This window comes from Danio aesculapii, chromosome 10, assembly GCF_903798145.1.
Source record: "Danio aesculapii chromosome 10, fDanAes4.1, whole genome shotgun sequence".
Classification (NCBI taxonomy): domain Eukaryota; kingdom Metazoa; phylum Chordata; class Actinopteri; order Cypriniformes; family Danionidae; genus Danio; species Danio aesculapii.
This window is the reverse complement of record NC_079444.1, coordinates 20,845,144-20,866,370: the sequence shown is the minus strand read 5'-3', so window position 1 is coordinate 20,866,370 and position 21,227 is coordinate 20,845,144. Positions and strand designations below refer to the sequence as shown.

Below are 21,227 nucleotides of genomic sequence, written 5' to 3'. Positions count from 1 at the left end.
TGATCAGAATTTAGTGTAAACAATGTGAAAACAACATTCCTGCCAGGTATCAACAGATCAAGTTCGTAAAGTAATAGTGTGGGGAAGATTTTCAGGCAGTGTTGCTCTTTTGAAAATGCAGTTGTGGGGCTACTTTGCTAACATGCCCCAGCCACCAAAATATTTATACAATTAATACAAAATGACCCATAAAATGTTGCAAGTGAGCGACTGACAGCTTTTATTGCCACTTTTTTAAAATGAGTGGAACGTCAGTTACACCCACGTTTCAGAAAGGTACTTAGAAGTGTTGTGTTATGTGCAAAAAGGCAGTCAGTACTTTAACACACGGGTATCACAAAATATCAGATTAGATATGCTAAGCCTTTCCCTTGGGCTACTTAAAAAATGGGTTACTTTTCATTCCATTTGTGAGGGTTTTAAGTGTCATTGAAGTGGAAAATGTTCTTAGACCTGGCAACTCTGCCTTCTTGGCACACTTTGGGCCAATTAGTGCCAACCGCACATCATTTAAACACCACAATGATGCTTGAACATTCTTGCTGACCATGTTCATCTTTTCATGACCACAGAGAACCCATCTTCTAATGCTACATCCAGAAGGAAAACACACCACGCTCAAATCATCTCAGATTGCTTTCTTGATCATCACAAGGAGTTCACTATCCTCAAATGGCCTCCACAGTCACTCAATTCTCAGTCCAGTGAAACTCATTTTGGGATGTGCTGGAATGAGAAGTTCATGTCATGAATATGCAGCCAACATATCAGCAACAACTGTGTGACATCATCATATCAACAGTTTCCAGCAGCTTGAATTTAAAGCCGCAAAGAATTAAGGCTGTCCTGAGAGCAACTCAGTACTAGCAAGGTGCACCCAGAGGTGTAAAAAGTAAGGCAAAGTACAAATACTGAGCGAAAATAATACTCAATTGAAAGTAGAATATACTTAAATTCCCAAATACTTAAAATTCCTGTAATACTTAAGTACAGTAATCAAGTAAAACTTCTCAAGCACCTTACATCTCTTGGTCATAAAGTGGCCAATAAGAGTACATGTTTATTCCTTCCATGCATTTACATCAATCTATGATTCTCTTGTATTTATGGCATGTGTGTTGCCTTTTGAAAATGTAGACTTGATCCAAGGGAACTGCAGTGCTGCAGGCTTCATATACAAGTACTGACTTTCATAAGAAACACAGTAGTCTGGAACTACATGCATTTACATCTAAGATTCTCTTGTGGGACGATATGTTAACATCTGCCCCCAATCTACATTCCTGTTTATGTGTTCAGCCAAGCGCACTTCCTTTCTGGCCCAGCAAACCACCCGAGCTCTGTCTGGGTCTCTGTGCTGGTGATTATCTTGGCCTGTGTGCTGAATTGTGGTTGGGGGCAGCGTGTGCACATATATCTGCGGCATATGGGAGGAAGTCTGACCCTAGTCAGAATAGCAGTGACTTCCTGACTGAGCGTTTGCAACGAGGAAGAGTCTCACAGGGAGGGGCGAAGCTTCTTTAACTTGTCAACGGCACACTTTTATCCACGACACTACCGTTTTCATGGTGACCGGCTGACTTCCAGCACTTTCCTCACTGGTACCGTCATCTCCTCTGATGTCTGAGTCTGAGGCTGACTTGGTTCTGCGTACTTTGCTGGATTCCTGCACGTGCTGCTTGCACAGTAAGACACCTGCTTTGACATCCTGACCTTTACAGTTACGTTACCCAAAATATCAGCGTATAAATTAGGATCTTTTGCTGCATTTCAAGTTGAAAAGGTGGTTTAAATGTAACTTTAGCACTTCAGTTTATTGCTTGGTTTTGATGTACTAGTCATTTTTAGATTAACAGTAAAAAGCAAATTGATGCTTTAAGAATGTTATGCTAAACATGTTCTAGGAATGATTTGCTAAAACTCTGCTATTTCTCTGTTATGATGTACTCTGAGTCTGAATGTTCAAAATATCTTATAAAACTTTTATGCCTCGGTCATGCAAATATTATGGAAACATTCCATTTTATCAATCAGCAAACATTAAGGGGACTTTTGAATATTCTCTATATGAATATTCAAAAGAACTATATGAACTATATGAAACAAGTAGAAGCATTTTAAAACTGTCGCTTCGCATTAATAACAAACATTATAAAAATAACCATAATGATAACTGTATTTTTATGAATGTTTTTCTCTTTATTGTAAACTGAGATAAGTGCATCTGCTAAATGCTAAAGTTCTTCTGTTGTCAGTGCTTTTGGCATAAATCATCACTGTGCCATTGTAATTGACATTATTCTGTTCTAGTTTGTCATTATCTTTATCATTACAGCTCTTGAACAGGCCTTTAGAAGAGCATCCAACAAAAACATTTTAGACCAAAATATCTATAAATAAAATGTCAAAGAAACAAAATGTACTGTGCATTATTACACTCAATCTGGAAACACAACACTATTACACTCAGTGTGGAAAACAATCATTTCCACAGATATAGGACAGTGTTTTGTTTATAAAGCCACAGTTAGTACACTGTAAAAAATGATATCATCAATTAGTCCTGACAGCATATGTTTTTTAGGTCATTGTTACTTATCAAACTTAAAGTTAACCTAAAGTTAATCATGTTCTAACTTAACTTTATAAGTTATGCAAGCTGTTTTAAGTCAGTTTAATAAAATATAAGTTCAATGGACTCATAAGGTTAATTTGATTCAGCTTAAAAAAATTAAGGCAACCAGGCTTTTTTTTACAGTGTAGTAATGATGTTTAACTGTTTAATCTTCTCTAAAATAAAGCATTCAGTGTAGAATTCTAATAGATTCCATTTATTTTGTGGATCTGCACAGATACGCTCATATTTTCCTCATTGTGCACGCATACAGACTGTTTGTTTGCTAAGGATTGATGCAAATCCGGACTTCATTCACCCAAATGGAAAGCATATTTACTCCATGTGAATTTTTTGTTATTATGTGCCATTCACAACATAGAAAACAGTAAGTGTATATGTGAACATGTGACAGATTTCAAGCGCTGCTATAGCATCTTGTAGGAGTGAGATGCTTCAGGTTTTAGACAGCGTTTGATTGGTCATTTGATTGATGAGAAGCTGAAGTGCAGAGTAGGACTGCATGATGTTGGAGAAATCTGCCATTGTGATATTTTGTTTTGCTGCTCTATATATTGCGATATGAACATAATTTCACCAGATGATTTCAATAGCTCTATTTGGGAAGATTTCATTCATTTAGATTAACTGGAGTGATCAAGATTTGTATATGCAGTGCGTCTGCATAAAGTAAAATAAACTAGAAGTGCATGTAAATATGACAAAGCAAAAAATAAAAGTGAAATAAACAGTACTTTATGGTTTTCTGGGAAGTCTAACAGTATTCAAATACAGAAACCGAACAATCACATGTAAATTAACATAGTTATCATGACTGTATAAGTAATTGTGTACAATAATATTGTATCCTTTAATAAATAATCTAATCCTGCGATGTGACTTTTGCGGATACACACATTGTGATTTCGATGCTCAAATGATATATTGTTCAGCCCTAGTGCAGAGTGATGTCAGCAATATCACTGATGAACTTAAATGAGAGACTTTAACTTTAGAATGCACATAGCCATCTACAAATAGAAATCTGGAAATGTATGCAAATTACAAATATGACATATGAGTTTATATTAAAATGTTACATATATATATGAAATATGTTATCTATACATAACATATCTTTTCAAATATTGCTAAAATGGCAGCTTATATTTTTTTCCAAACGTTCACTGTTAACGCATTTAACTGTAATATGAACTGTATTTTACTCTAAGACATTATACAGTATGTTACTGTATTTTAAAGATTGGATTGTGGAAATTGCTTTATATTTTACAGTAAAGATAAACAATACTGTAAACACAAATAGCAAAAAAAAACTGTGCTGTAAGTACAGTATTTATGCTGTAATTTATTTACAATAAGTTACTGTAGATTCTACAAGAAAATAGTTGAAACTACAAATATGTACATACTGTATATACACAAAATTATAGCCGGTGTCCTGAAATTTTATCCTACCTATTAGATTATGCCATCAACACTGTATTTGAATGGTTCTGACGTTGGGGTTAGGGATTAGGTAGGTTAACACCACATTAAAATTTACACTGGTAGCAAAATCTGATGGGTAGCATATTGGGTCATAAAAAATGTGCTACCTACAGTTGAAATCTGAATTATTAATCCCCGTTTGAATTTTTTCTTTCTTTTTTTAAATATTTGCCAAATGATGTTTAACAGAGCAAGGAAATTTTCACAGTATGTCTGATAATATTTTTTCTTCTGGAGAAAGTCTTATTTGTTTTATTTCGGCTAGGATAAAAGCAATTTTAAATTTTTTTAAAAACATTTTCAGGTCAAAATTATTAGCCCCTTTCAGCTATATTTTTTATAAGCTATATTTTTTTATCTACAGAACAAACCATCGTTATACAACAACTTGATTAATTACCCTAACCTAGTTAACCTTATTAACCTAGTTAAGCCTTTAAATGTCACTGTTAAGCTGTATAGAAGTGTCTTGAAAAATATCTAAAATATTATATACTGTCATCATGTCAAAGATAAAATTAATCAGTTATTAGAAATGACTTATTAAAACTAAATTATGTTTAGAAACAGGTTGAAAAAATCTCTCCATTAAACAGAAATTGGGGGAAAATAAACAGGGGGCTAATAATTCAGTGGGTTTAATAATTCTGAATTCAACTGTACTTTTTGAATGGGAGGTAGGACAATCTGACAAAGTAGGACAAATCGACAGAACCGGGTTAAAAATGATTACAACTTTATTGTTCTTTATGATTTCTGGTGGACAACGAATGGTTTATAACTGTTACTTCTTTAAATTACCTATAGGAAGAAGAAGTTATACCAGTAAATTGCAGTATAATAAACCTAATTGTGTGTTTACTGACTTTAATAGATTCATAGTATGATATGAGCTTGTTTAGTTTATTTATTTTTATTTTTTGTCTAGTTTGAGTGTGTGTTTCTGTGTGTGGGAATCTTGCCTGAGGTTATTCTGCGATTATGAGGCTTGAAGTCATGAGTTTCTCTTCTGGTCGCAGTTAAACTTCATTCCTTCATTCTTCCGTGTTTCTCCACTGACCCGACATGGAAAGTGTGGATTCAGACAAGATCCAGGTTGGAGAAAAGAAATTTGTCAGCAAGTAAGTGCAGCTCGCTGTGTTACTGTAAGCTTTCTCACTTTCACTGTTCTTGTTAATATGACATCACTTCCTTTTCTTTCTTTCTTTTTTTGGTTGCAGGAGCGTTATTCTCTCACACCTCAAAACTTATAACGTGTATTTTGAGGGAGATGCCCTTCAGTTGAGACACAGAGAGGTTGGTTAATTGGCAAACTACAGTCAGTTGTTTTGAAGTGTTACACCACTAATGGCTGTGATGTTTTGTGGCTTTTAGGAGGAAGGAGAGCTGGTCATAGAGGGTTTGCTCAACGTTTTTTGGGGTGTGCGGCGACCAATCAGATTGCAGATGCAGGACGAGAAGGAGACTGGCAGGCCACGCCCCCTAGTGACACCTCTGAATGCTGAACTGGACATCAGTACAGTCAAGTCAGATATTAACAATATGCTAACATGAGACTAATGTGACACAAATGTATATTAGACTTGTCTTGTAAAAAAATACATAATGATTTATATGGTTGTTCTAAATTTTGGGGTTGGTAATATAATTTTAAAACAAGTCTCTTCCGCTTAGCATGTACATGATTTGGTTTAGCGTGTAGTTATTTGGTTATAAAACAGAAAAAATTGAATAAATAATATTTTGAATGTAATAATTTTCTATTTTGATTCATTTTTTAATTAAATTTAAATAATGTGATACCAAAACTGAGTTTGCTGGAGCCATTACATCAGTTACATGATCCTTTTTCATTTTGTTTTATAATTATTATTGTAGCAATTATTTAGTTAGTTGGTTAGTTGTTTTTAGGAATATTTACAATTTTTTATATAAATAACAATAGTTTTATTCAAAATGGAATAACTCTGTTCTGAAATTCATTTTCCATAATAATTAATCATTATTAAATTTGTACTGAACATATATGCTTTTATAATGTTATACATATATGTATTATTTATTTTATTATTTGATCAACCCAAATCAAGAGTCCATCTCAAAAAAAAAAAAAAATCACAGTTAACCCAAAATCTAGACGTTACTCAATAATTAATCTAAAACTTAAAAAAAGACACATTAAAACTCTTGTCCCCTGGATTTCCACTGTAAATGTGTCACTTTAGGTGTATTTTTTGTTGTATTTACAAAGTGATGGATGCAAAACAAACAAACAAATGAACTTTAAAGAGCCCATATTATGGGTTTTTGAAAATGCCCTTCCATGTAGTGTGTAACACAGCTCTAAGTGAAGTGAAATATCCAGCTAAGGCTTAAATCTGTAAGTGTACAGTGTTTAAAACTATTGATTCATCTATAAAAGAGTCGACTCATAGTGCTTCAAACGAGTCGTCTTGATAACGAGTCATTGGGTGTTTCGCGATGACGCAGCCACGAAACACAAGCCTCGCCAGTAGTTACGCGCGCAAACCAGGGAGATTTGAAACCTGCGGCCCCGCCCACTAACACAGAAAAAACACTAGACACACACACAGACGCCGCCGGTCGAATGAAGTCACGCTGTGCTCAGATGGATAATATTGACAGTCTCTACCCAAAGATGAGTTGTTAACCTGGTACAGTACACGCGGTTACTCTTTATATTCTCTTATCACATGTAAGCCACGTTAAAAACGCGACGCGTGCCGCTTTGTTTACGGATTTAACGTTAAAGGCTTTCGTGAGCTCGCGTTCCACTGCCGTTTGTCGTTGCTATGGCGATCGATCGTAAGCTAGGAGACAGGAGACTCGTGTCACTTTCCCTAGTTCTTCTGAGGAGCGTTGTGTGTGTGTGTGTGTGTGTGTGTGTGTGTGTGTGTGTGTGAGAGAGAGAGAGAGAGAGAGAGAGAGAGAGAGACTCGCGTCGCTTTCCCTAGTTCTTCTGAGGAGCGTTGTGTGTGTGTGTGTGTGAGAGAGAGAGAGAGAGAGAGAGAGAGACTCGCGTCGCTTTCCCTAGTTTTTCTGAGGAGCGTTGTGTGTGTGTGTGTGTGTGTGAGAGAGAGAGAGAGAGAGAGAGAGAGAGAGAGAGAGAGAGAGAGAGAGAGAGAGAGAGAGAGAGAGAGAGAGAGAGAGAGAGAGAGAGAGAGAGAGAGAGAGAGAGAGAGAGAGAGAGAGAGAGAGAGAGAGAGAGACTCGCGTCGCTTTCCCTAGTTCTTCTGAGGAGCGTTGTGTGTGTGTGTGTGAGAGAGAGAGAGGGAGAGGGAGAGAGAGAGACTCGCGTCGATCTCCCCAGTTCTTCTGAGGAGGGTTGTGTGTGTGTGTAAAAAAAAGCCTTACACTATGAAGCGCGTGTGCACTGTGACTACTTTTATATAGTTGATTACCAGCTGGGCATTTCACTCTGCCTCGTGCTGAAGCCTGTCACTGTCGACCAATCGCAGCAGGCTGTCATCGGTCCAATCAGCGCAGATTAGCTTCGCGCTGAGGAGGGGGTTGGGAACAAAGGAATCGCTAAACGATTCATATGGGAGTCGTTGGGATAATTAGGTAAAAATAAATGCAGATTATAAGACCATCAAAGTGTTTTATGACCTTGCATGCATATTAGACTGTTGTTGGAGACCCTTACAACCTAAATATGACCCTATTTCATGTATAATATGGGCTCTTTAATAAACCTTTTTACCTTATAGAAGTAACGAAACCCATCAGCCGTCAGTTTCCATTGAGGTCACGGCAGCAGAAGAGCGACCCAGAGACTCCAGTGAAGAGAAGCAGGAGGCAGGTCAATACTTTCCTCCATTTCTCCCAAAACCTCAGCAGTGTTCATTCATTGCCAACTGTTCCTCTGACTCCTCGTAATGTTGTTTTTGTTAGACGAAGGACAGCATGAGTCGACTCTTTCTGATCGGCTCAACAGAACCAGAAGTGATGTCGGTGGCAGGAAAATTGGCGGGCGACGACTCGGAATCAGGAGAGTCCAAAGACACCGTTGCTCCTTCAACGGACACTTTTATAACCACAAGGCAAGCTTTTTGTGAAATTATATACGCTTTGGTAAACATTTGCTCACATTTTCTGACGATGTTTTTTTTGTCAAACAGACGGCGGTTTTTACTCCTGCGGTCGGCTCTGTGACGAATGTGCGCGTCAACAGCTGTATGACGACATCACAGGTGATGCGGGTGTTACTGAACAAGTTCAAGATCGAGAACTATGGAAGGCCATTAGGGCCAAAACGTCTGCAACAAACGCGTTTACACGTTATTACGTGTTAACACGTAATTTACGCGTTAACACGCAATTACGCGTTAACACGTAGGTACGTGTTAACACGTGATTTACGTGTTAACACGCAATTTACGTGTTAACACGTTTTTTTTAAAACTAATGTCATTTTTAAAGCATTATCATTTAATAATTTCTCCAACCTGCTCATTTTAAAATGTATAATGTCATTTCACTTAAATCACAATAAATGTATTGCAGTCAATGATCTGTAGTAGATATTTTGTAATATGAAAGGCCAGACATCTTCTGCAATGTTATGTTTGATGGCCGGGGACATTTTAAATCTTGTCATTCAGCTGCTGAGATTTCTTGAAAAACATGTCCAGTGAAATCAGTACGAGCTTTATTTGACAAGTGTGGGCAAACACAAGAAACGTTTTGTGGTTGTTTTTTTCAGGAGCACAGGATACATACAAATTAACACAAAAACACAGAATGACATAAGTGGATATAAAATAAACAATAAAACATTTTGGTTACAAAAATCATAAACAGTAAGGGTTGTGTATATGTATGACCATAAAAATAAACAGGTAACAACTGATCTAATAATTAAGATCTATAGAGATTAAGATGTGTAGAGATCTGAAGGTTGGGCAGGTGCACAGCAATAATCCTCTCCGCTGTCCTGACAGTCCGCTGCAGTCTTATGTCTGATTTGGTGGCTGATCCAAACCAGACAGTAATTGAAGTTTTGTCAGATGAAGTGGCGGCAGATTGTGCATTCTCATACTACATGTAACAGGTCAATAATTACTAAACACATAAATGATTTAATGCAGAGTAACCTATCTTGGTGAGGTTTATTTCTGCAAATAATACACATATTGTAGAACAAACATTTTATAAAAATACAGTTTTTCTTTATAATTTTGTGTTATACATTTATGCTTGTAATATATATTTATTGTTTACAGAACTTTGGACTATGTACTTTTGTCTCTGTACTGGAAGCTCCAAATCACCAAGACAAAATATTCTTGTGTGCAAACAATTGAGGTAAGAAAAACCCAAATTATGATATACTAAATCAAAATTACAAGATAAAAAGCAGAAATTATGATTTAAGAACTCAAAATTATGACTGAATAAATCTGTAGAAATTACATTACATCAGTAGGTGGCCACAAAGCACCATCTAAATGTGGAACTTAATTCTCTAAAGAGAATTTTATAAAAAGTTTAAATAAAAAAATATTTATTGTGTGAAAATATAGATTTATTTTACATAAAACATGTTATTCAAAAACATTATATTTGAACATGTACATATTTGTAATAGTTATATATAGGCTAAGGGGCAATTTTTTCGATATTCATTTTCTTTTCGGCTTAGTCCCTTTAGTAATTTGGGTTCACCACAGGTGAATGAACCGCCAACTCATCCAGAACGTTTTCAGTTGTAGCCCAGCACTGGGAAACGTGTACACACACACACACACACACACACACACACGACAATTTAGCCTAATTCATCTGTACGGCATGTCTTTGGACTTGTGGGGGAAACCGGAGCACCCAGAGGAAACCCACACAAACGAGGGGAGAACATGCAAACTCCACACAGAAATACCAACTGACTCAGCCGAGGCTCGAACCAGCAACCTTCTTGCTGTGAGGCGACAGCATACTGCGCCACCGCATCACATTGAAATGCATTTTATAATACTAACTACATCCATTTTACATGTATCGAAAAACTACAAAATACAGCAGCCACAAATATATCTAAATAAAACACTTTTACAAGAGAGCATTGCATAGTCAGTCAATCCCTTCATTATTAAACTGACTAAGTTAAGTAAACAATGTTTGACAGCAACAGCATTTGAGCAAGTTTAATTCAGCTTCTGTCAACTTATTCACCTCTACATGAGGAGGTATTCATAAACTAGTTTCTTTCAAATATAAATTTCATACAGAAAGTACTGTCTTGAGGAGGTTCGCTGTTAAAGAAAAAAAAAATAGATAAAGAGTTAGACTATATTGCTTCATTGTGTTGTCATCCATTGAGTGGCCAGTAAAATGGACAATCTCTTAACAGTCTTAAATTTTAAAAGTTATATAAATAGGTTACTTAAATGTTTTTATTAATAAATCTAAACTCAAATGTAAATACCATTTTATATATATATATATATATATATATATATATATATATATATATATATATATATATATATATATTATTTTATTTTTTTTTGTAAATCAAGGAGCTCGTTTGAAATAAGATGTAACAGACTAAAATTTGGTACAAATATTGAATTAGAATTAAAGAAATGTGGAGAACACACTTCAATCCTCAGCCCAAGAGTGAGGAGTCAGCACAAGGTTAGAGGAGAGAAAAAAAAACAGAAAAAAAAATGGAATTTATTTTATAGAAATAAGATGTTTATTAGAAATATAGGAACTTTAATAGAAACTAGTTGTCAAGCTGAGGGAGTATAGCCTAACCACAAAGAGAAAGCAGCTAAATTTAGAGGACTAGCAATGCAAAAAATAATAATAAATAAAACAAACAAAACTCAAAGATAGAGGGGAAAAAAAAAAAAACCCGAACAGGTGAAAAGATATACAAAATAAAAGGCACTCACCCTTTAGTCACACTTGGAAGTAAATCTCAAATCAAGTACACAAAATAATAAATAGTAATGGACATGCAGGCGCAATAATATTAATTTGGCTTTAAGGCTTAATCCAACTACCACAACCACTAGTGACCACAATCACAAATACCAACTAAGAAGTGTTCCTCAACTCACTATAGCTTCAGAAGCCAGTATTTATAGCCAAACCACTCTGACTCAGGCAGGTTCAGCTGGGCAGAGCACAAGGGTGACATTTTTGGAAAAGGTCAAAGGTGGAAAATCAGAGTGGAGCACAATACAATATTCAAGGCTTACACATATATGTTTTGGCTGTAACAAATACAAAACATAAAACATGACAACCGTAAAAATGGACTCATCCTGTTGTATAGACTGGAGTAGTATTAAATATTTGTGCGTTATATATACTGTTTTATGACACTTTAACATCTTTAGACAGAATTATAATATATATATATATATATATATATATATATATATATATATATATATATATATATATATATATATATATATATATGATTAATTGGTATATTTGTATGTCTTGATATTTATTTGAAATGATATGTTTTATACTATATAATAGAAATTAACAATTTAAATCTCATTTTCAGTTAAAGATTCAATTTACTATAAAGATTTCATGTTTCATTAGATTAATCATTCACCTCCACCTTGGACCTCCAATTTTGATTTTTATCCAATAATTTCGACTTTTCTAAATCATAATCTTTATTTCTAAAGCATGATTTCCTGGCAGAAACTGGCTTCGATAATAACTGAACCAGACATTAAACAGCAGCGATACTTGCTGCTTTCGGTTTGTATTTCTTAACGCACTTCCGCGTGCGTTACTCTCCCGTCATGATCTTGGTTGATGAGGTAAGGCCACCGTAAGTGCAGCGTAGTGCTTCGGTCACTGCATCATGAATAATTCAAGTAAAACGTAGCTGTGGTGTCCCGATGACTGTGTCTGTCGTAACAGCTCGTAATCCTTCTCCTAAATATTAATGTGGTGATGCGCGCAATCGTTTTGTTACACAATGGCTACGTCGAGCCTATGTCATCTGGTCCACTTCCTTTAAAAGGAGCTCAACATATTTGGCAGCGAGGAATAAGGCAGAGATTGCGCTGAGACAGTTTTTTATTTCAATTTCCGATAGCCTGCTTCTTTACCAGTCATCTAACTGTAAAATAACGTTGGGCTGTATTCATACGAGGATAAAAAAAATTCGAGAGAGAGAGAGAGAGACTAGCGAAAATAATTTAAATAAAATAGTCTACAATAACAAACCGTATGCCTTTTCGGGGGGTTGCTGAATAAACTTATAGACCGTACTTTTTAGTACGAGCTCTTTTAAACCGTCATGAAATGCCCTTACTGTTCTCTCATCATTTCTTTTTAGCTCTGAAAAACTGATTTCTTGTCAAAATAAAAGTCCCGCATAAACAACAGAAGTAAAGTGATCCTTAAACATAAAGAAATGTAAGATAACTCTTATTAACGCCTGTTACAGTGTTAATTAACACATTAGTGGTAACAAGAACAAACAATGAACAAATGTAACATTAGATAATGCTGGAGTGTACACTACAATAAGGTTCATAATTACACTCACAAATGCTTTGTTAATGGTAATAGTAAATCATATTAATAAATGGTTAACAAGCATGAAAAACATGCAGGTTGAAGCTGAGAATTCCAATACTTTAAAATCTGAATGTTATTCATGCTTGTTCACTACACAAAGACATTTATTTCAGACAGATTCCTCTGGCATCCAATGTTCCTCCTGATGGATGTGGCTCTTCTTCTTCATTTGGTGATTTACCCTGGATAACGTGGCTCTTGATCATCTCAAACAAACACGTTCTGTCTTGGTCACAGATGCACCAGCGAGACGCACACCAACAGTTTACCCTTTTTTTAATTCTGATATGTCACTCATTATGTTGTGTGCATTGCGATATTTTAAGAAAAACTCTGTTACTAAACCTTATAAAATACATAATTTATCCAGGCCTAAACCGAATATGCAATATTATCCTTGCATAATTATCAAAGCGAAATAAGCTAGGGCTCATTTTATATATAAACTATACATATACATTTTAATGAAATTTTAAGTAATGGAACATTATACGTAAAAAAAAAATTTTATACAGTAGGGTAGGTTACAGGCTAAATAAATGCGCCTCATCAGCTGAACATCGCTGCGGTCACTGCACGCGCTTCTGTGTAATGCTTCATAAAGAACAGATGACAGACACAATCTCAAACACTTGACGCTTGCTGTCAACTAGGTAGGTAATTAAGGACATTTGTTGTGACAATAATAGGATCTGTTGTTGTCAAATATGTTTCCTCATATGTTATAATATTTTTGTTGAAAATCTGTAATAGTGTGCCTCAACGCCAGTAAAATAATTAGCCTTGGTATTTAATGTATATTTCCTGCCAGTTTATCGCAGGCAAACTAAATTGTGGTCAGTTTTACTTATTATACTGTGACTTGACTGGCTATATAGTTCAAAAGCAAAATTGTTGGCTATGTGGAAAAATATAATTCACAATGAAAAACCCTGGGCCTGCAGTTATCTCTCTCTGAAAAAAAAAATCTTATAGCCTATAGCCTACTCATTTCGGTTTAGGCTATGGGACTATGGGATTTTTTTAATACTTTATACTATTCTATTCCCTATACTGAACCAACATAACATATATATATATATAGTTTTATAGTTTTAAGGACATTTTAATAATTAAGCATTTTGATTTATTGGCTGCACATTGGGCTCATAAATACCGCACAAACTTGTGGGTAAAAAAATTATAATTTAAGCTTATTATAAATTAGCTTATATATATTTATTTATTAGTTAAAACCGACACGATTCTCCCTAACTATTCTTTTTAGGCTTACAGGACCTTGTCACAGCAATGAACAGAATAACTGGCTTTATCAACAACCTGCTAATAATAATAATAATAATAATAATAATAATAATAAATATTATTATTATTATGATAATATTTGATTACCTGACACTATAAGCAAAACCTCAAAATAGGTGTTATTATGTCCCAGTTTGCATAGCTGTTCCTGGCAGTTATAAAATTAAATAAATCGTACACGATGAGCCGCAATTTTCTGTTAATTTCTGTCTCACATACAAACTTTCATTTCATATATGAAAGACAATTGCAGCACACCTCGAGTGCATGCGTTTATTTATTTTTATAACTGCCAGGAACCATTTTGAGGTTGTGCCTATAGGCAGTTGGTCAAATATTACCATAATGACAATAAGTAATTATTAGGCTATTAATACAGCCAGGTATTCCGTTCATGGCTGTGACAACGTCCTGAAAAAATAGCTGGCGAGAATCACATTGGTTTTAACACTGAATAAATTAATAAGCTAATTTATAATAAGCTTAAATTAAATTTTTTTTCATTAGCCACACTTTATTATGTGTGTGTGGTATTTATGACCCAAATGTGTAGCCAATGAAACAAAATGCTTAAACATTAAAATGTAAGGTTTAGAAAATTAAAGTATAGAAAAAAAAAATTCCCAGGGAGAGACAGTACTGTAACTGCAGACCAGAGTTTCCTTGCATTGTGAATTATATTTTTCCACACTATTGGCTTTGCAGTGCAACAGGTAACAATTTTTCTTTTGAAATAGATAGCCAGTCTATATACACTTTTATACACATATACACTTATTTAACAACACACTTTACATGCCAATTTGCACATAACAGCTGCACATATAACGTTGTATATAGTAATAAACATGTACATACACTTGTCAATCTGTATATTTGCACTCACTACTTACTTCTATTTTTAAAAAAATATATTTATTATCTGTTTTTTGTCCTGTCTCTGTAATCCTGTTGCACTGTAGAAGCTCTGTCACGAAAACAAATTCCTCGTATGTGTGAACATACCTGGCAATAAAGCTCTTTCTGATTCTGATTCTGATTCTCAGTCGAAGCACAGCACATCCCAGTATTATGGAGATATTATTAGCTTATAATAATAATTGTCAGGAATCCTTCTGGACTGTCAGATTTATTCACTGCACCTGCACAGCCCCAATCACCAGAATACTAAATCACCTTCACCTGTTGCTCATCACCCTGCTCGCACTACATAAGCCTGGAACATTCACTCATTCTCTGTCTGATCTATTTGTTAGTACCCAGACTCGGTTCTCTTTGACTTGATAGCTTCTGCCTGCCTGCCTGCCCACCAGTTTGCCTGTCATCCCGTCTGTTATTTCGTGCTGTGAATCCTGTACTGTGTTTAACTCCACCGGCATCATCTTGTTTTCAGTTACCACCCAAAGTTAAGTTCTGTTTGTTTTGCTTTCTTTTATAAATCGAAGAAGATTCGCCTCGTGTGTGCTGCAACCAGATTTTATTATCGGTTAGGATTTTAAAACTCCTGCAGCAAGTGAGGAGAAAATGAAAGCACCATAATCTTTAAAATAATGAGAAATAAAAAATGTAGCAGACATATGACAGGGGTTTGAGACACAACAATTACAGTAGATTATCAATCAAACCCTTTTCCACACAACAAAAGAAATCATTTCTTGGAAAATTATCTTTTTGAAACATTTGATTTGATATAATTTATAATCTTAATTCTTAATTGTAATGTGTGGGTGTGTTTTTTTTTTTTGTGTGTGTGTCCGTTATCTACACCATAAACAAGAGAGAATACCATCTGAAGTGCACAAGTCCGTTATATGCTTCAGCGCCAAAACACTATTTGTTAAATTTTATGTGCAATATTTACTGTTTTAGAGAAGCCTGATTTATACTGCTTTGATTATTAATGACATTATCATTCATTGCGCAAGTCTCTTTGAATGAGCCAGGCTTTACAAGCTATTTGCAGCACTGACCTTGTTCCCAGATTACTTCGGAAGAACAAAAACTTGGTTGGATGATTGAACTCAGAAACTCATTGTGAGAACGGAGATGCTCTGTGCATGCCTGTGCAATGCGTTATTTATTTATTTAATTTGAGAGTCTACATGCTGAATTGTGCCAGTCTGTCAAGATAAAATTACTAACAACATCTTAATATTATTTATATATATATATATATATATATATATATATATATATATATATATATATATATATATATATATATATATATATATATATATATATATATATATATATATACATACATATACATACATACATACACACACACTATAAGACTTATTATGACTCCAGAATAATTATTTTTGTTGTATAGGACACTGTGACATAGATAATACTGTGAATTTCCTTTTGTTCGTTAAAGATAATGTGGGAAATATTATTTTAAATTAACTTCATTTTACATTTACTTAACTGCATGTGTTACCCACTAAAATGCAAAGTTACTTGTCAAGTAAATTACCATGGAACATTAATTTAAGTTTAGGTTATTTCATTAGCTTGTTTATGAAAACTGCATGCTTAAAAGTTAAAGATTTAATAACTCTCTAAAAAAACTTTGTTTTATTAGATTAATCCTCTTTAGAGAATTAAGTTCCAAATTTAGATGGTTGTTTTTCGCCACCTATTGTCATGTCATTTCTACAGATTTATTCAGTCATAATTTTGAGTTATTAAAACATTATTTCGACTTTTTATCTTGTAATTTTGATTTAGTATATCATAATTTAGTTTTTTCTTAAGGCAGAAAGGAGCTTTGTTATTACATAGTTTTATCGAAACTTGTCAATTATTTATTGTCAATTGTTTTCACACAAGAATATTTTGTCTTGGTGATTTGGAGCTTCCAGTACAGAGACAAAAGTACATAGTCCAAAGTTCTGTAAACAATAAATATATATTACAAGCATAAATGTATAACACAAAATTATAAAGAAAAACTGTATTTTTATAAAATGTTTGTTCTACAATATGTGTATTATTTGCAGAAATAAACCTCACCAAGATAGGTTACTCTGCATTAAATCATTTATGTGTTTAGTAATTATTGACCTGTTACATGTAGTATGAGAATGCACAATCTGCCGCCACTTCATCTGACAAAACTTCAATTACTGTCTGGTTTGGATCAGCCACCAAATCAGACATAAGACTGCAGCGGACTGTCAGGACAGCGGAGAGGATTATTGCTGTGCACCTGCCCAACCTTCAGATCTCTACACATCTTAATCTCTATAGATCTTAATTATTAGATCAGTTGTTACCTGTTTATTTTTATGGTCATACATATACACAACCCTTACTGTTTATGATTTTTGTAACCAAAATGTTTTATTGTTTATTTTATATCCACTTATGTCATTCTGTGTTTTTGTGTTAATTTGTATGTATCCTGTGCTCCTGAAAAAAACAACCACAAAACGTTTCTTGTGTTTGCCCACACTTGTCAAATAAAGCTCGTACTGATTTCACTGGACATGTTTTTCAAGAAATCTCAGCAGCTGAATGACAAGATTTAAAATGTCCCCGGCCATCAAACATAACATTGCAGAAGATGTCTGGCCTTTCATATTACAAAATATCTACTACAGATCATTGACTGCAATACATTTATTGTGATTTAAGTGAAATGACATTATACATTTTAAAATGAGCAGGTTGGAGAAATTATTAAATGATAATGCTTTAAAAATGACATTAGTTTAAAAAAAAAAACGTGTTAACACGTAAATTGCGTGTTAACACGCAATTACGCGTTAACACGTACCTACGTGTTAACGCGTAATTGCGTGTTAACGCGTAAATTACGTGTTAACACGTAATAACGTGTAAACGCGTTTGTTGCAGACGTTTTGGCCCCAATGGCCTTCCATAGAGAACAGCCCGGATGAATTCAGCTTGTATCTCGTCCACACAAGCGGAGGTACATCTAGACTCAGTTTAGATAGTGTTATCCACATCTGCACGTGGTTACTGCGTTTCAAAGTGTACATTAACTTTGTACTTTTGGCAGGGGTGGGTTTAGTTATTTGGGGACCCAAACAATTTCCAGCCATAGTGCCCAACAGTCCTATGCACTTTGTGTGTGCGCGTGTGTGTGTAACTTTTTAGCTTCACTACTCCTATTGAACATGTCATTAACATTGCTGTGGTAAAACTTATGTTTTAGTGGTTTTCATGGGTTACTGAAAGTAATTTGTTAATTCTAATAAATTGTCTTTTAATATTTGATGGATAAACCATGAGATTGACAATACCTCGCTTTAACAGAAGCTACTCCCATAATTTAAGCAGTCATGGTGCATAGGATACAAATTGTCTACAGTTTTCTTTCGTTTGTGCAAGAGAGCTCATTTTCATTTTGTTATTCAGAGAGGCATCAGCTGAAGCCCAATGATCATCCTTTGCTGGTTAGAGTTTTGCAAGGCCCTTGTGAACAAGTCAGCAAAATGTTTCTTATGGAGATGGACCAGGTGGAAGAGGTCACATATGATGTAAGAGACCAAATATCTATCTGTCTCTTTGTCTATCTGTCTGTCTGACGGGCTGACTGATCATCTAGTCAAAATTAATCCACATATTTATATAATCCAATAAGCACAATTCAATAATTAATTAACAATTACATTCTTTTTTTAAAGGAAAAACATATAACCCATTGCATTAAAAGAATAAACAAAAATAATAATGCAAAAATGTATGCTTATTTATTATTTTCTTATAGGGTCATGTGGAATGGGAAGCCAAATTACTCAAAATGTAATTGTTAAGTGAACATAGATATATTTAAATAAATAATAATGAAACACATAATTAAATCATACATAAAACAATTAATTATTAAATTACCAAACAAATGAATTAATGGCCATTTTATGCTGATGAGCTACTCTGTTTAACCTTGTCACTTGTGGCATACTTTAGGGGTTAGTTCACTCAAAACTGTAAATTATGCTATTAATTACTCACCCTACTCTCACCATTTTATTTCACTGAGCATTTAATTGTTACTAACATCTGGCTTACTTTTGCTCACATTTGTTTCTCAGAACAGACAATAAATTCAGGGTTGTTGTCGTTTGCATTTTTGTTTTGTTTTTGTTAATATTTTTAGTGTTATTTTGGAACTGATATTCACTTTTGCTTTTTCATAAAAGATTGTTAACACGTTTTTTTAATAAAATGGCATTCAGTACATCATTAATTACATCATTAAACCAATAAGTAGATATCATAAAAAGTAATGCAAACTATTAATAAAACTATTCTTAGTTTAATAATTAATAAACAATAATTTTATAAATTACCTAATTCTGCATAATTTGTCCTACAAAGAAAGTTTTTACCAGTCTGATCAAATAATACACATTGACACATTTTACAATGATATTGTGTAATATTCTACAGAAAGATTCTGATTGTATACTGTGCATGTTTGACTAAATTTGACAATCAAAAACAAGCCGTGAATCCTTACTCTTACTCCTGCAGGAATGTTAAGTGTGGTGTTTTATTTTAGTGTAGTACCCTCTAAATTCAGCCAAACTGACTAATTACTATATCTCATTGTAATACTTAATTTTGTCCTCAAGGTGGCACAATACATCAAGTTTGAGCTTCCTGTTTTACAAGGCTTCATTGCTAAGCTTCAAGAGGAAGAGGAAAGAGAGATGCAGAAACTGAAAAAGAGGTACAGGACGAGTGAACCTTAAAAAAACACATATGCAAGTCATTTGAAGCAATTGCATGTGCTCATTTGTGTTCTGTGGCTTTTATTTCCTGTAAATCAAGGTATGCTGAAATGCAGCGGATCATCAAGAGATACATGCAGACTTCAAAGTATAAAAACACCCGATGAAGCTTGTATCCTTCAACACCATCTTTAAAGTATTACTAACTGAAAGACAGTGCTTTCTCAGGAACATGAACATATTTAACCTATTAACATGTTATTTATATAATAATTTCTTATCTAAATTTATGATGGCTTCTATAAATTTGTTTTGATAAAAAGCAGCCTGTTATTTGCCTCTTTTTTTTACCAGGAAAGTAAAATGTGTCATGCATAATGCAATGAGGTTCAACTCTCACTCATGCACAATTGAATTTTTAGTTTTCTGGTTATTAAATATTGATTTAACGTTAAGTCCAAATTGTGAATAAATATACAATGTGAAATTAAGAATGAATAATTTATAAGTCGAATGTATTTTATTGCAGATTATTTGTAAAAATGTTTATTGGTGTTATAAATATTCAATATACTTGTTTTCTTGAATATTTTCAAATGTATGTGCACAGATCTTTGCTCTTGATAATAAAAACATTATAAACTACTGTAATTTGCTGATTAAAAGCTTGATTCTGATAGCTAAAATGGATGCACAGACCCAGGTTTTAACCGAATTACAGTTCTCATTCAACTAAATGATCTTACAGCACAACAGCAAAAGAGCCTAAACTAGACTGACTAATCTAATAAGAATGATCAACAATAGAATTGCTTTCCCATAAAATTACTTTTCATATCTTATATACACTCACAGGCCACTTTATTAGGTACACTTTACTAGTACCGGGCTGGACCCTCTTTTGCCTTCAGAACTGCCTTGATCCTTCGTGGCATTGATTCAACAAGGTACTGGAAATATTCCTCAGATGTTTTGGTCCATATTGACATGATAGCATCATGAAGCTGCCGCAGATTTGTCGGCTGCACATCCATAATGTGAATCTCCCGTTCACCCATAGGTGCTTCATTGGATTGAGATCTGGTGACAGTGGAGTACGGTGAACTCATTGTCATGTTCAGGAAAACAATCTGAGATGATTCATGCTTTATGATATGGTGCGTTTATCCTGCTGGAAGTAGCCAGAAGATGGGTACACTGTGGTCATAAAGGGATGGACATGATCAGCAACAATACTCAGGTAGGCTGTGGCATTGACACAATACTTAATTAGTATTAATGGGCCCAAAGTGTCAAGAAAATATCCCCCACACTATTAAACCACCAGCAGCCTGAACCATTGATACAAGGCAGGATGGATCCATACTTTCATGTTGTTGACGCCAAGTTCTGACCCTAACATCCGAATGTCGCAGCAGAAATCGAGACTCATCAGACCAGGCACCCAGTGAGGTCTTCTGCTGCTGTAGCCCATCTGCCTCAAGGTTCGACATGTT

At 34.5% G+C, this 21,227-nt stretch overlaps 1 protein-coding gene across 1 annotated transcript; it reads left to right on the top strand.

The window, feature by feature from the left end:
- Positions 1 to 1,370: 1,370 nt before the first annotated feature.
- On the top strand, positions 1,371 to 20,229 carry rassf2b (Ras association domain family member 2b). Its single transcript, XM_056466951.1, has 11 exons — positions 1,371 to 1,686; positions 5,146 to 5,247; positions 5,347 to 5,422; positions 5,501 to 5,652; positions 7,858 to 7,949; positions 8,042 to 8,190; positions 8,269 to 8,379; positions 17,921 to 17,963; positions 18,413 to 18,534; positions 19,633 to 19,730; positions 19,832 to 20,229. Exons 2-11 carry the CDS (start codon positions 5,192 to 5,194, stop codon positions 19,896 to 19,898), a joined length of 966 nt encoding a protein of 321 aa, XP_056322926.1. The 5' UTR covers positions 1,371 to 1,686; positions 5,146 to 5,191; the 3' UTR covers positions 19,899 to 20,229.
- Positions 20,230 to 21,227: the final 998 nt, after the last annotated feature.

What these genes read in the sequence shown, in the direction of transcription:
- rassf2b (XM_056466951.1), top strand. Translation starts at nt 5,192, where the DNA reads ATGGAAAGTGTGGATTCAGACAAGATCCAGGTTGGAGAAAAGAAATTT. An exon ending in CTGGACATCAGTACAGTCAA is followed by an intron (nt 5,653 to 7,857) that starts GTCAGATATTAA and finishes TTTACCTTATAG; the next exon opens with AAGTAACGAAACCCATCAGC. An exon ending in ATGCAGAAACTGAAAAAGAG is followed by an intron (nt 19,731 to 19,831) that starts GTACAGGACGAG and finishes CTGTAAATCAAG; the next exon opens with GTATGCTGAAATGCAGCGGA.